This window comes from Desmodus rotundus, chromosome 5 (assembly GCF_022682495.2).
Source record: "Desmodus rotundus isolate HL8 chromosome 5, HLdesRot8A.1, whole genome shotgun sequence".
Classification (NCBI taxonomy): Eukaryota; Metazoa; Chordata; class Mammalia; order Chiroptera; family Phyllostomidae; genus Desmodus; species Desmodus rotundus.
Window position 1 is genome coordinate 39,559,908 of NC_071391.1, and position 13,919 is coordinate 39,573,826.

Below are 13,919 nucleotides of genomic sequence, written 5' to 3' on the forward strand. Positions count from 1 at the left end.
ACAACTACAATAATTATAATAACCATAACAGCATAATTATAACCAATAATTATAATAACCATAACTACAATAATTATAATAACCAATCAACATATCTTGATTATCATGGTACTGTGCTGAGAACTCCAAGCATTATCCCATTACTTTTTTATAGCAACTTATAGGATAGATTTTAATATTCTCCTCATTTTACTGAGTCTCAGAGAGATTAATGTATTAAACATGTTGAAGCAAAGCTTCTGTTACTAAATGGCTTCTGTGAAACAGAATGCATTTGGAAATCACTACCCCAGAGTATTGGAAGATAATTGAAGGGTTTGAGGCATGAAAATGACAGTCAGATCTATACTTTATGTCCATGCTCTAGAAACTATCTGGAGGATAGATTTGAAATTAATAAGGACTGGATTAGGGAAATCAGTTATGAAACTTAGATTTTGTCTAAATGAGAGAAAATTAAAAACCTGAACTGTAAGTTCAGGTATATCATATGAGATAAATTGGAAATAAGGAAAGAGTATAGCAACTAATAGTGGGCCAAGAAGAAATTTACACGTGCCATGTTGGTTAAGGGAAATACACAAAGTATTTTACCTTGAGAAGGCTAGCTAATGGGGACTCTATTTAGTGGGTTCATGTAATTAAGGTGCAGCAGATATAAAAATGATAATTCAGTAATAAAAGAGAAAATAAGAAACGATGTATTTATTTAACCTCAACTTGGTAAATAGTATGTGTATTTTCTAGAGTTGCCACTAAAAGATGAAATAAGTCAAGGAACACAGCTTACAAATTCCACACTGGTAGAGGAGATAAAAGAAGAGCTAAGATAAATAGAAATCATAAAGCAAGGAAAACTGAAGTAGAACAAATAAAGGTATAAAATAATATATGTATATGATTACAATGAGTATAGGTTGAGTAAGTGGTCTAGTTAAAAAGGTTGTCAGACTGGGCTTTCTAAAAATGTCAACTGTATGTGTGGTATTTATAAGAAGTAGAAAAAGATTGAAATAAATATGTGGAAAAAGATATACTGTACCAGGAAAACTTCAACAGCAAAGCTGGTGTGGTTATATTAACATCAGAAAAAAAGGACTTTAAAAAGGAGAAAAGTTATTAGAGCAATGGCAGCATCTAAAATAGGAATTTAAGTAAAGGCCTTGGAGGTTTAGTTGAAAAGAAGGTAATAGGATGTTTCCAAACAGCTAGTAAGTTCCATTAGTGTTAAATTGACTTGAAATATAATGACAAAACTGAAAGTTTGGAAAAACAAGTACCCATAGGTTGTATGGAATTTATAGTTTAACCAAGTATTTTTCTTCAGGGATTTAAAAAATACTGGCTTTTTCATTCCATGTCATTGTAAGTCTATGTTTGTTGGCAACACATATAGAAATTAAATGCATTTGGTAAGTATTTGCTCTTGTGTTTTTCAGGAATTCAAAATGTCCTCAGCCTCTTTTGTGCAGTCCTCACAGAAAACAAGGTTCTCTTCCATTCCGCAAGTTTCCAGAGACTTAGTGATGCTTGTAGAGCCCTGGAATCTTTAATGTTTCCTCTTAAATACAGGTGAGATTTTTATTTGTACTTCTATTTATTCCCAAATTATGTATTAGTTATTATCAATCAGTTGAAATGCCATTGGACAGTAATAGTTTGAACCATAAAGTCATATTTTAAAAAGTCTGAATTCTGATAGAAGTCTCACCTAGAATTTGAAACTTTGCCAAACCATCCATTAATGAGTGTTGATTAATTTAGTGAAAAATTAATTAAGAGTGGTATTGTCAGTAGCATTTAATTCTCTTTGGATGTGGTTGGTGATAACATTAAGTTAGTGCTGTGATTTTTTAATATTAAAGAATTAATTAATTTTAGGGGATGTATTGTATTATGGTTCTATTAAAAAAGAGCCCTTATCTTTTTTAGATACTTATTAAAGTATTTGTGTACAAATAATGTAATACAGTGGGGAAGAGAAAAATAGGGGCAGCGATACATGTGTATTTCTCATCGGTAGTGGTCAGATCTGGATTGGATACATGGGGCTTCATTTGCCTGTCTGCTTTTCTGGTTTTTAAGGGGTATGTTAAAATTTTTCCATGATAAAAAGTAAAAAATACACAGTTTAAGTGTGATGCCTGATAGTGCTATAAGTAGAATATTTTATTCTAATACATGGTTTTATCAATTTGATAATCATAACATCTAGGAAACTTAAGTTCATACAAACCAGAACAAAATTTAGACTGTCTATAGATTTTATTTTAAAAGTTTAAAAGATTTTTATGTATGTGCTTTTCTTAACCCCTGGATATGTCTAGACCTTAATTTTTGTCCTTTACCACTCTTGCTGATTGAAAAAATCAGGCACAGAAAAATGGAATTTGAGTGCATGTTTTACGCAAATGACCGGTGTTGCTGGGGAGGGCCCATCAGGGAGTCAGTGTTACTGTTGGATGTCACGTCGTAACGTAAGGAAAACTGCTTTCAAGGAAGATTAAAAAACCTAAAGAGACTGCTTGCCTAGGAGGAGTAAGGGATAAGAAAGCTGCCCAGGATTCCGTTTATTTCACTTTTTTCTTTTTATTGGCTTTATTGGGGTGCCACTGGGCATTCTATTTATTTTACATTTTATTATATCTGATAATATCGTTCACCTGAAGATTTTTAAAAATCTGTCCTTTTGAAAATTAAATATTAATGACCATGAAAATATTATTGATAATTTCTAAACTTAGGTAATATAAAAAATTTATACCATGTAGATGAAAATATGTTTAGACTATGGAAAAACAAGTACATCTCACATATGTTTTTATTATTTCCAGTTACCCTTATATTCCCATTCTCCCGGCTCAACTACTAGAAGTTCTAAGTTCCCCAACACCTTTCATTATTGGAGTACACTCAATCTTTAAAACTGATATCCATGAGCTTGTAAGTATTCATCTTTAAATTGCCAGTTATTGAGGCCAGAGGTTTATCATATTACTTTGAGTTTCATAACATTTCAACTAACTACTGTTCTCAGCTCCATTGCATTCCCTATTGAAAAGACTGGCTAGAAGAAGAGCATCATTGGAAAATCTAAATACAGTAACTTTTCATATAGCAAATATGAGATTTACAAAATGAATTTCTTAATATTTTTAAATGCCCCCTCTTTTTGCATATTAAGTTTATCTTTCTGTATTCTTCATTTTATCTATGGAAAAGGCAGATAAAATAATGTTAGGTAGTAGTCTATTTATACATTTATTGTAAGTACTTTAATTAATTCATATTTTGAAATGAGGCCTGTGTTAATGCTGAATGGTTGATAACTAAAAGGCAAAAATCATTTTCAAAAGTGGGAAGGGTTTTACTGGAATCCAAGTTCAATATGAGCCCCAACACATTCTATTTCTCGTGCTATATGAGTAAAAATCCCAAAGAAGGAAAGTAATGCTCTACACGCATGCCAGTTCTGGAATAATGTGTTTGGTTCTCTGTTCTGCACTTTAAGAGGGACCAGAACAAAATAATGTGCTTCAGAGAAGGATATCTAGATCCTCAAGAGTTTAGAAACTATATCCTGCGAGGTCGTAAGGAAATTTTCTTAAGTACTAACCTGATACTATTTGATAACTAAATATATATATATTCAAGTGGCTGTCATAGGAAATAAGGATAAAATTTCTTTTTTGCAGCTCTAAAAAGCTGAAATAGAATAAGTGGGTATCATGAATATAGAAACAAATTTTTGCTCAATATGAGAGTTTTCAACCATTAGAGCTACCCAGTGATGATGAGTGGTTTTCCAATGTGAGAAGGGTATTCACAAGCACTGTAAGCAGAGTGTAAGGGACAGATGGCATGACACTTTTCAGGAAGCTTAAAAATACTTCTTTCCTGAAAAGTTGGAACCTTAAAGATCCACAGATCTTTAAGATTTTATATTTCTACTTTTGTTTTAGTTTTAAATGCCAGAAGAGTTTTCTGGCTCTATTGGTACTTATACAATTATAATAAAATCATAGGTGATATTTAAACTGACAAAAGACTATTCAACATTGTAATTATAAACAGGACCCTCACATATATTAATCATTCTGCCTAACCTTCTTTGTTGATAATTTAGTTTTTAACTTTGATATCGATATCACCATATAAAAATATGTGTAAGTCAATATAAACATATTCAGTAAAACCTAGTTAGTATAATACTAATTAGAAACATACCCATCTGGTTTGTAGGAAATTTTTTTCCAGTAAATTCTTTTTCCCTGGAGGTAGGACAAGCCAAGTGTTGCCAAAGTAAATTTCTTAATTTTTTGGTGAATAAATTGGAATGAATTTTAATGCTGTTGTCAATGTAATAACTTCAGCAATCTTGGCTAGTTTGTCTTACTTTTTTGTTTTTTTACATTTTTATGCAAGTTACTTGTAAATTGTTATAAAATGCTAAAAATCAGTTTCTTGAGCACCTAAACAGTACCATTTGGGTGTATACTAATTGCTTTGTGTATTAACTCATGCAATGATTACTAGGTCATTTAGATTACAGCTACACAGCTATAGCAAAGCATCCAAAATGCAGTGGCCAAAACCAATGGAATTTTATTGAACGCTCATGCAGCATCTATAGAGGTGTTCCATTATGCCAGCCTAGTTTAGTCCATGAACTCATTAAAAGACCAAGATTCTTTCCTCCTTCTTCCATACCACAGTTCCCTCGGGCATTGTCATCATCTGAGTCTTCAAGGCTGGGTTGCTGCCAGTTCATAGTGTCAGCGTGAACGGGGAAAGAGAGCCTTACATCTCCTCCCTTTCGAGTTCCTGGAAGTGTACACGTCACTTTCCACATTCCATTAGCAGAAACTTAGTGCCACACCTAGTTTCAGAGGAAGCTGAGAAATAGGATAATCCCTCCATATCCATAGGAGATACATTAAAAGACCCGCAGTGGATGCCTGCAACCAGATAGCCTTCAACTTTCTGTATACTGTGTTTTTTCCAAAAATACGTAGCTCTTCACTTAAAGGAAGCACTTTACAGCTTCTCTGGCATAACTGAATAGTAGCATCACTACTCTTGCACTTTGGGATCATGATTAGGTACAACAAGGGTGACGTGAAAACAAGCACTGAGATACTGCAACAGTCTAGATGGCTCCCAAGTGACAAATGGGCAGGTAGCATATACAGTGTGGATAATGCCTGAGGACAGCGTGAGGAAACCCGAGATTTTATCACACAGCTCATAATGGCTTACAATTCAAAACTTATGAATTGCTTATTTCTGCAATTTTCCATTCAGTATCTTCAGACCAGTTGACTGAGGATGACTGAGACCTGGGAAAGCAGAATCACAGAGAAGGGGGGCTGCTATGGACAGTAGCTGGGAGGCTACGCACCCAGCGTTCTAGTCCTGTGGACAGGCAGGAGTCGCTTCCACACCTCTTTCTTCTCATTTCGAATTAGTGAAGGCTAAATTAATTTGCTTAGCAACAAATACACTTTATTAATTATATTAATTTTTTATCTCCTTCAGTTAGATGTAATCATAGCAGATTTGGATGGAGGCACTATTAAAATTCCTGAATGTATTCACCTCTCTTCCCTCCCGGAACCGCTTCTACATCAGACTCAAGCAGCTCTTTCTTTGGTATGCCATTTTGTAAAATAGTAGTTTTCTCTTGATTTAAAGATAACTAAGATAATTAGAATTATATATCATTAATAGTGTAATTACACTTTTAAAAAGGTCTTAAAACATGAATAGAGTCTTATATAGTATCTAGGAGTCTTTACTAAACATTTTCTAAAGAATATACTTTGAATGCTGAATATATAACTGAATATTTGTTATACATTCATTCTTCCCCTCAGCATATTTATTTATATCAGATACTGAATATTCAGCATTGAATATTCAATATCCAGGATACTGATACTGTCGTATTCAGTGTATTGGAAACACACCAGTGAAGACAGCTCTAGACACTGCCTCGAAATCACTGATTGCCCTAACCCCCCATTAAAAGCTAGCACTTGTTACCTCTCCTTCAACCTCCTGTGGGCACCTCATTCCTCTCTGATAGGTGTGCCCCTCACGAAACAGTGCCATGTTGTTTTACCAGTGTTTGCAAGTTACTGCGGGAAGATGTAACTTAGAGATAGATTAAATGTCCAGCATTCTGGGTAGCAAAGCTTTAAGAAATCATGTGGTCAGGATGTTTCTCAGTGAAATGAATTTAAATTTTTTGTAGTTATTTTACCTTATTTGATTTCTAAAAGCACAGTAGTTTATTGTACCAATAATGTTTTAGGTGCCCATTTATCCATCATCATAAAATTGAAACTTAGGAATTCTGCATTTGAAGCCATAACTAGAACTAAGACCTTCATATTCTTCTTGAATAATATTGTAGGCTGAGCTGTTTAAAAAAATATTTTTTTTCCTTAAATAGGAACTTAAATAGGAACTCAGAAGTCTAGGCTTACCAGGATGGGTTTTATTCTCAAAAAATTTTAAATTTATATCAGTCTTTAAATTGTTACAGTGGTATCTATAGGATGGGAACATTCAGAGATGACTGATATTTTTTTTCTAATGTAATTTGTAGTTAAATAATTGCATTGATGGTATATGGATATATCAAAAGCTGAGAAGGTAGTATTTGAGTGACTGAAAAAAGTTTAATGTTCTAGAAACCTTAAATAAGTTTTAAAATCTTATATATGACTACTTGATAATGATATTTATAATTATTCTGGGACTAAGTTGAAAACAAAGATTAAGAGTTTAGCTCTTAAGTCTGTGGCTCTTGGTAGGGGTTCTGCTGCACACTGGTAAACCTTCACTTACAACACCTGTGCCACCAAATTTAATGAGTAGAATCACTGTGGGGGAAAACTGAGTGTGCCGGTCTTCGTAGTTGTCAAGCACAGTGGTGCATTGTGTGCTTCAGTGTGGTACTACAAATACAACATGAGAGCACAGTATATTGTCAAATAGGACCAAAAAGAAATCACATTTGGTGGACTGTGTGGGGCTTTGATACACAAGTGTATAAGCTTCACTTGCTTACTAAATAATTGTAATCAAATGGCAATGCATTACTTGAACTGTATAATGACCATGGATGATTTTATAGACATTAAGACTTTATTCTGTAGTAATGATTGGGTGCTTGGATTATAAATATTGTCTTATTTTAGTGTCATTTTAAAATATTGTTTTGAGTCTTCTGGTCTATTTTGAGTATACTACCAGAACCTGAGTATTTAAAAATGATTCTGCAGAAAAAAAAATTGCTACACACTAAAAAAAAAAAAAAAATTGCTGTATATTTTTTTTCACCTGCTCCCCAACCTGCTTTCCTTCAAAGCCTAACTCAAATATTACCTTCTTTTTGTAGCTTTGCCTAAGGTGAATTAATAATACTTTATATTTCACATATGTTCTTTATATGTTTATAGTACTTGTTTCATTGTATTGTATGTACATTTACTCAAATGGACTGTGAAGTTTATAAGCTTATCCCCTTTCTCCTCAATATTTCAGTTAGTTCACTTTTAATTCTACTAAGAATATTAAAAATAAATGCTCATTTAAAATTTTCAGCTATATAGACAAATAGCTTTGCCATAGACCATTCCCTTCCCAGTGGTAACTACTGTTTTATAGCTTAGTGTATCTTCTTTCAGAACTTTACATTTTCATTTATGTGTATAGCAGTGCATGTACATATATACGTTTAAGATTTATTTTCAAATAAATGAGACTATACTATACGTATTTTTCATTGAATATTTTGTCTTGGAGATCTTTTCACAATAGTGTATATATATACAGAGCTGCCTCAGCTAACAGCATTGTAGTTCATGGAGAAAATAGATTGTAATTCATGTATTGACACTTTTTCATCTAATGCATGTACATTAAATAGTAGGTTTTATTGACATAAAGACCTTCTATATAACAAAACTTATTTGCTTTAGATTCTACACCCAGATTTGGAAGTAGCAGATCATGCTTTTCCCCCTCCACGAACAGCTTTATCCCACTCAAAAATGCTGGTAAGAAGTTTAAGATTTAAATTTTATGCTTTTAAAGAGGGCTGTACTTTTATTTGTATAGTTGTTAAAGATACTGGATTAGATGGACTGCCTAGTAAAAATGATAGGTAGACAGCCTAGTAAAAAGTGGACCAAACTGGAAATTAAGGGAATTGCCACTGACTCACCTTGTGGCCTGCTCAAGGAGGAGCCGCAGGGCAGCACACTGGTCCAGGAGGGAGAGGAGCTAAGACTTGTCCAGAGGAGGCATGAGTAAGTAGGACACAAAAAATCAGAACCTAGGTTATAGCCTGGAAAATTGTGCCAAAGGGCAAATCAAAACCGTCAGGCAAGGATTAAAAACAACAAAAAAGGAGGGGGGAGTAGCTTACAAAAAATGAAAACAGATTGTTGATAACAGGAGAGAATCAAGTTTGAGGAGTGAGCAGATGAAAACAGTTCCAATTAGAAGCCATAAAAGGGTGAATGTATAACAGAGATCCCTCTTTTATTTTGCTCAGTGCATTTCTTTTTTTTTATGTTAAATTGCTTTTTTTAAAATTGTTGTTCAATTATAGTTGTCTCCATTTTTTCCCCCACTACTCTCTCCCCCATGCTACCTACCCCCACCTCTCACATTCAGTCTTCCCCCCCAACATTGTCATTAGGTCCTTTATACGTGTTTCTTGACAATCTTTCCATTCTTTCCCCCATTATTAGTGCATTTCTTATAGATAAGCTTTCTCACCAATGAGGAGCTTCATAGAGCTGGACACCTTTAACAAGTTCCTTAAGCATTCTTGACTCCTCCCTTATAATTAAATAAAGGATTGACTAAATAAATCTGTATGTTTTCTTACAGTTCTAAAACTGTGATTTTATTAAAACCTGAATTATTAAAACAGAGTTTTCCATACCTTACTAGTATAAGAAAAGATTTTTATAAGTTGGGTAAATTTTGGAAAAATTTTATAGGCTTTAAAAATAGTCTTGACGGTATGTAGTTCTGGCCAAGATGGAGGCATAGGAAGATACACTTCACTTCCTTCCACAACCAAAAGAAGGATAACCAATTTAAACCAATTTAAAAAATAATAAAAACCAGAACTGCCAGAAAATTGAACTGTATAGAAGTCCAACAACCAAGGAGTTAAAGAAGAAACATTCATCGAGACTGGTAGGAGGGATGGAGACGGGAAGCCTGTGAAGAGAGGACTCATGGCAACTTGGTCGCTGGCAGACTGGGCAGTCACACATTCGCGTGCGGATACACTGGGAGGAACAACTGGGGAGTGAGACAGACCATGCAACCCAGAGTTCCAGCGTGGGGAAAGTAAAGCCTCAGAACCTCTGGCAGTAAAAATCTGTGGGGGTTGTGGCAATGGGAGAAACTCCCAGTCTTACAGCAGAGTCCATTGGAGGGGCCCACAGGATCCTAGAATGTACACAAGCGCACACACCCAGGAATCAGTAACAGAAGGGCACAATTCACTTGTGGGTAGCAGGGGAAGTGACTAAAAGTGGGGTGAGAGCTGAGCAAGTGGCATTGTTCCCTCTCTGACCCTTCTCCCATATACAGCACCACAACACAGTGAAGTAGCTGGCCCTGGCAAATACCTAAGGCTCTACCCCTTACAACATAACAGGTGTGCCTAGACAAAGAAATATGGCCCAAATGAAAGAACAGATCAAAACTGCAGAAAAATAACTAAGCAAATGGGAGACAGCCAACCTATCAGATGCTCAGAGAAATGCTTGAATATGGATGCAAAATGAAGAAGTGAAGGCTATGCAAAGTGAAATAAAGGAAAATATACAGGGAACCAACAGTGAAGGTAAGGAAACCAGGACCCAAATCAACAATTTGGAACAAAAGGAAGAAGTAAACATTCAACCAGAACAGAGGGAAAAACAAGGATTTAAAAAAATGAAGAGAGTCTTAGGAACTTCTAAGACAATTTTAAAAGTTCCAACCTCCAAATCACAGGGGTGCCAAAAGGAGAAGAGGAAGAGCAAGAAATTGAAAACTTATTTGAACAAATAATGAAAGAAAACTTCCCATCTAGCTAAGAAAATAGACATGCATGCAATAGACATGTAATTATAGACATTATAATTACATTACCCAAGATTAAAGATATGGAGAGAATCTTAAAAGCAGCAAAAGAAAAGAAGAGAATTACCTACAAAAGAGTTCCCATAAGACTATCAGCTGATTTCTCAAAAGAGACCTTGTAGGCAAGAAGGGGCTGGAAAGAAGTATTCAGTCATGAATGGCAAGGACCTACATCCAAGATTTCTCTATCCAGCAAAGCTATCATTTAGAATGGAAGGGCAGATAAAGTGCTTCCCAGATAAGGTCAAGTTAAAGGAGTTCATCACTACCAAGCCCTTATTATATGAAATGTTAAAGGGACTTATCTAAGAAATTGAAGAAGATCAAAAACTATGAACAGTAAAATGACAACAAACTCACAACTATCAACAACTGAATCTAAAAAAACAAAAACAAAAACAAACTAAGCAAACAACTAGAACATGCAGAGTCACAGAAATGGAGATCACATGGAGGGTTATCAGCAAGGAGGTGGAGGGTGGAGAATGGGGGAAAAGGTACAGGGAACAGAAGTATAATTGGTAGGTACAAAATAGACAGGGAGTGGTTAAGAATAGTATAGGAAATGGAGAAGCCAAAGAACTTATATGCTCAACCTGTGGATATGAACTATGCTGGGGGGGGGAATACAGGAGAGGGGTTCATTATGGTGCGGGATAAAGGGGAGAAAAATGGGACAACTGTAGTAGCATAATCAGTAAAATATGCTTAAAAATAGTCTTTTGAGTTTTTTATTTATATTTGTGATTGTTTTGACATCTCTAAAAATCAAACAATTTGGGTATTATGCTTGTTCTTTAATACGATGAAAGGAGAGATGCTGTGACTTACGTTTTTCTGATAAGAAAATTGAATGTGCTAGAGGCAAGTTTTGTTTGGTTCAACTTAAAAAGAAGCATTTAACAAGCCTATGCTGTCTCGGCAGTGGCACAGCCTAGATGCCCGCTACTCAGGGCCGCCACAAGTGAGACGTGCAGGAAGCACAGACATGAAGATTTATCGAACAGTCCCTCAGGTTCTTTACAACTTTCTGACTTTGTGATAGTTCATTTATTTTTTAAGAAATTCAATTACCTAACATGTTTTCTTCTTATATTTTTAGGATAAAGAAGTACGTGCAGTTTTTCTTAGATTATTTGCACAACTTTTCCAAGGATATAGGTCATGCCTACAACTTATAAGAATTCATGCAGAACCAGTAATACACTTTCACAAGGTAAGATACAGAACTATGTTGAATCTGTCCAAAATGTAGACTCTAAATAAAGCAGCTCGGTTGTCTTTTTCTGGCCATGTATTTTGACCTTAGTATATCCAATGAGGTTATTTAAAGTCTCTGTTTTGTGTGGACAGATAATTTTTAATAAAACTATGGAACTCACATGTTTTTCTTCAGAATAAGTTAACTTTAAATTGGTTTTTATTTTAAAATGGAGTGTTAATTTCTGATTTTTCCTGCTTTACAAACAGATTCATTTTTATTCTTTCCAGTACATGTGGCATTTCAGGTATCAAAAGCCTTTCGGAGAGATGTGTTTTATAGTAACACCTTCGTGCATGAAGGCATTTATTCAGGCTTTATCTTTCCATTGTATTTTGTTTCGACCGTTCATTCATTGCTGAGTGATAAATTACTCATTTCACGTTTTCTTTCTTACAGACAGCTTTCTTGGGGCAGCGCGGTCTGGTTGAGAACGATTTCCTCACTAAAGTTCTCAATGGAATGGCATTTGCAGGCTTTGTTTCAGAAAGAGGTCCTCCCTATAGATCCTGTGATCTCTTTGATGAGGTATAGTTTTTATCAAATGAATACATTATTTACAGTCAAAGTTAGGTTAGTAGTTAAAATTAAAAAAAAATAGTATTTTAAACTTTTAATCAAAAGCATAACTATTTTAAAGTAAATATCAAATAATCCAATATTTACTATTATGCTTATCAGATTTTGGTATTTAATTAAAATGTGGATTGGAAAAATTAGAAAAAGTATAATTGTAGGATATCTCAAACATACATAAAATCTTGAGCAACTTAATTTTAAATAATTGATTAAAATCTTTGAGTGATTGCATAAATAGAAGATTTATTTTTGAAGGTAATAATAACATGATTCCTTTATTGGTTCCATGGAGGAAAAGTCTAAGATAGATACGTAATTTCAAACAGTTACCTGTTGACTGTCAGTGTTCTAGAGCCAAGTTTAGCTTAGTAGCGTTTTTCCTAATCCATAATGGCTTCGTTGGGAGATACTAAATATATAAAAGAGATTTAAATGTCTATTCTGAAGGTATTGGCCAAATAAAGGGAAAGTTAAAACAGATGTGACTTAAAAGTTAGGGTGCTGTTTTGTGTTCATTGTGATTTCTCTTTAATGCATCTTTCCATTTATCATTTAACTGTTCTCATGGCAGCCCATTCTGGTGTATGGAACAAGGAATGTTATTCCCATTTCAGTTTCTGAAACAGCACTGTGTTAGAACCAATAGTCTAAGGCCATGCCACCCTGAACGTGCCTGATCTCAGAAGCTAGGCAGGGTTGGGCCTGGTTAGTACTTGGATGGGAGAACCACTAAACATAAAAGTTCCTTGAAATCTATAAAAGAAAAACACTCCTAGCACCCAAGGTAGTGGAAAATAGTAATAGTGGTCATATTTTGGTGCCGCTGGTTTTATTTTATATAGAGAAGGTAGGAATCAAGGTCTTAAAGATCCTTGGTTCAGAGAAGGATCTTTTATTCTCTATCAAGGTAATGAGATATACAAAAGTAAGATTGACAGAAGCAGCACATGTTTTAATTCTGAGTATGGAGAACTGCACCAAATGCCTTAGTTAATAATAAAACGAATCACATGAGGATTTAGGAGCAATTCCCTGAGGTGAACAATTCATTTTCATCCGTTATTGATCACTGATTCTCTAATGTCAACATTAAATATGATTGACCATTGGTTATCTGATATTAACATATCTCAGCCTTTAGATCCTAAGTAATTGAGACAGTGTTTGGGGGGATTAAATTAGATGCTTTTCAGAGTCTTTTCTAGCTTGCATTTTATTAGTCTCTGAAGCATCCTGAATAGTAACATTGGTTTATGTACCCCTTCCATTTCTGTCAAATTCCCTAGTAACCCCTCTGGCAGTTGCATCACAACTAATAAGTCATACTGGTCACTTTCAGAAAGCTTGCTTGCCGCGGCCTCTGACTGTTTGTGTAAGTCCTTCCCTTGCGTGGTATGCCCCTCCTCTGCCTTTTAGTCTGACCATAACCTTCCATTCTTCATACTCTGCTCTTATCTTCCCACCAACTCCAAAGTAGATTGGAGGTCTACTAGTCTGCATTTAAGCTTTATTTTGTGTGTCTTAACTTTATATGGCAACGTATCTTTTATTATGTATATTTATATACATAAGCTATTTATACACATAAGAAAATATGAAAAATATATATATATTCATTCTTTAGATTGGAAACAATAATAAGGCAAGGACTGTGTCCAAGATTCCTATTGGGTCTCTTCACAGGGTTCATCCCGTTCTGTGTTCTGCCGTCAGTGACGATTTTTGGTGTCTTGTTGATACTACTGAAAGCCAGTTCATGTGTATACTTCGGTCAGGGGCCTAAAAGGAACGAGACATCAGACCTAAGTCATTTCTTGTCTGCCCTTTTTCGCCATTTAATTGGTTTGCATGAGAATGTGCTTATGTAGGAAAATCATGGGTGCTTCTGGGAAAGGAACCCTTGTTTTCATTTAGC

The 13,919-nt window shown here is 34.8% G+C and overlaps 1 protein-coding gene across 2 annotated transcripts in view; it reads left to right on the plus strand.

Moving 5' to 3' along the window:
• The window catches only part of SBF2 (SET binding factor 2), a 416,007-nt gene that overhangs the window by 229,614 nt on the left and 172,474 nt on the right, over positions 1–13,919 (plus strand). For both annotated transcript variants that reach the window (XM_024558744.3, XM_024558743.3), the window contains exons 7-12: positions 1,440–1,572; positions 2,835–2,943; positions 5,539–5,652; positions 7,992–8,069; positions 11,267–11,380; positions 11,825–11,953. In XM_024558744.3, coding sequence (XP_024414512.2) covers positions 1,440–1,572; positions 2,835–2,943; positions 5,539–5,652; positions 7,992–8,069; positions 11,267–11,380; positions 11,825–11,953 — 677 coding nt within the window. The remainder of the gene's footprint in view (positions 1–1,439; positions 1,573–2,834; positions 2,944–5,538; positions 5,653–7,991; positions 8,070–11,266; positions 11,381–11,824; positions 11,954–13,919) is intronic.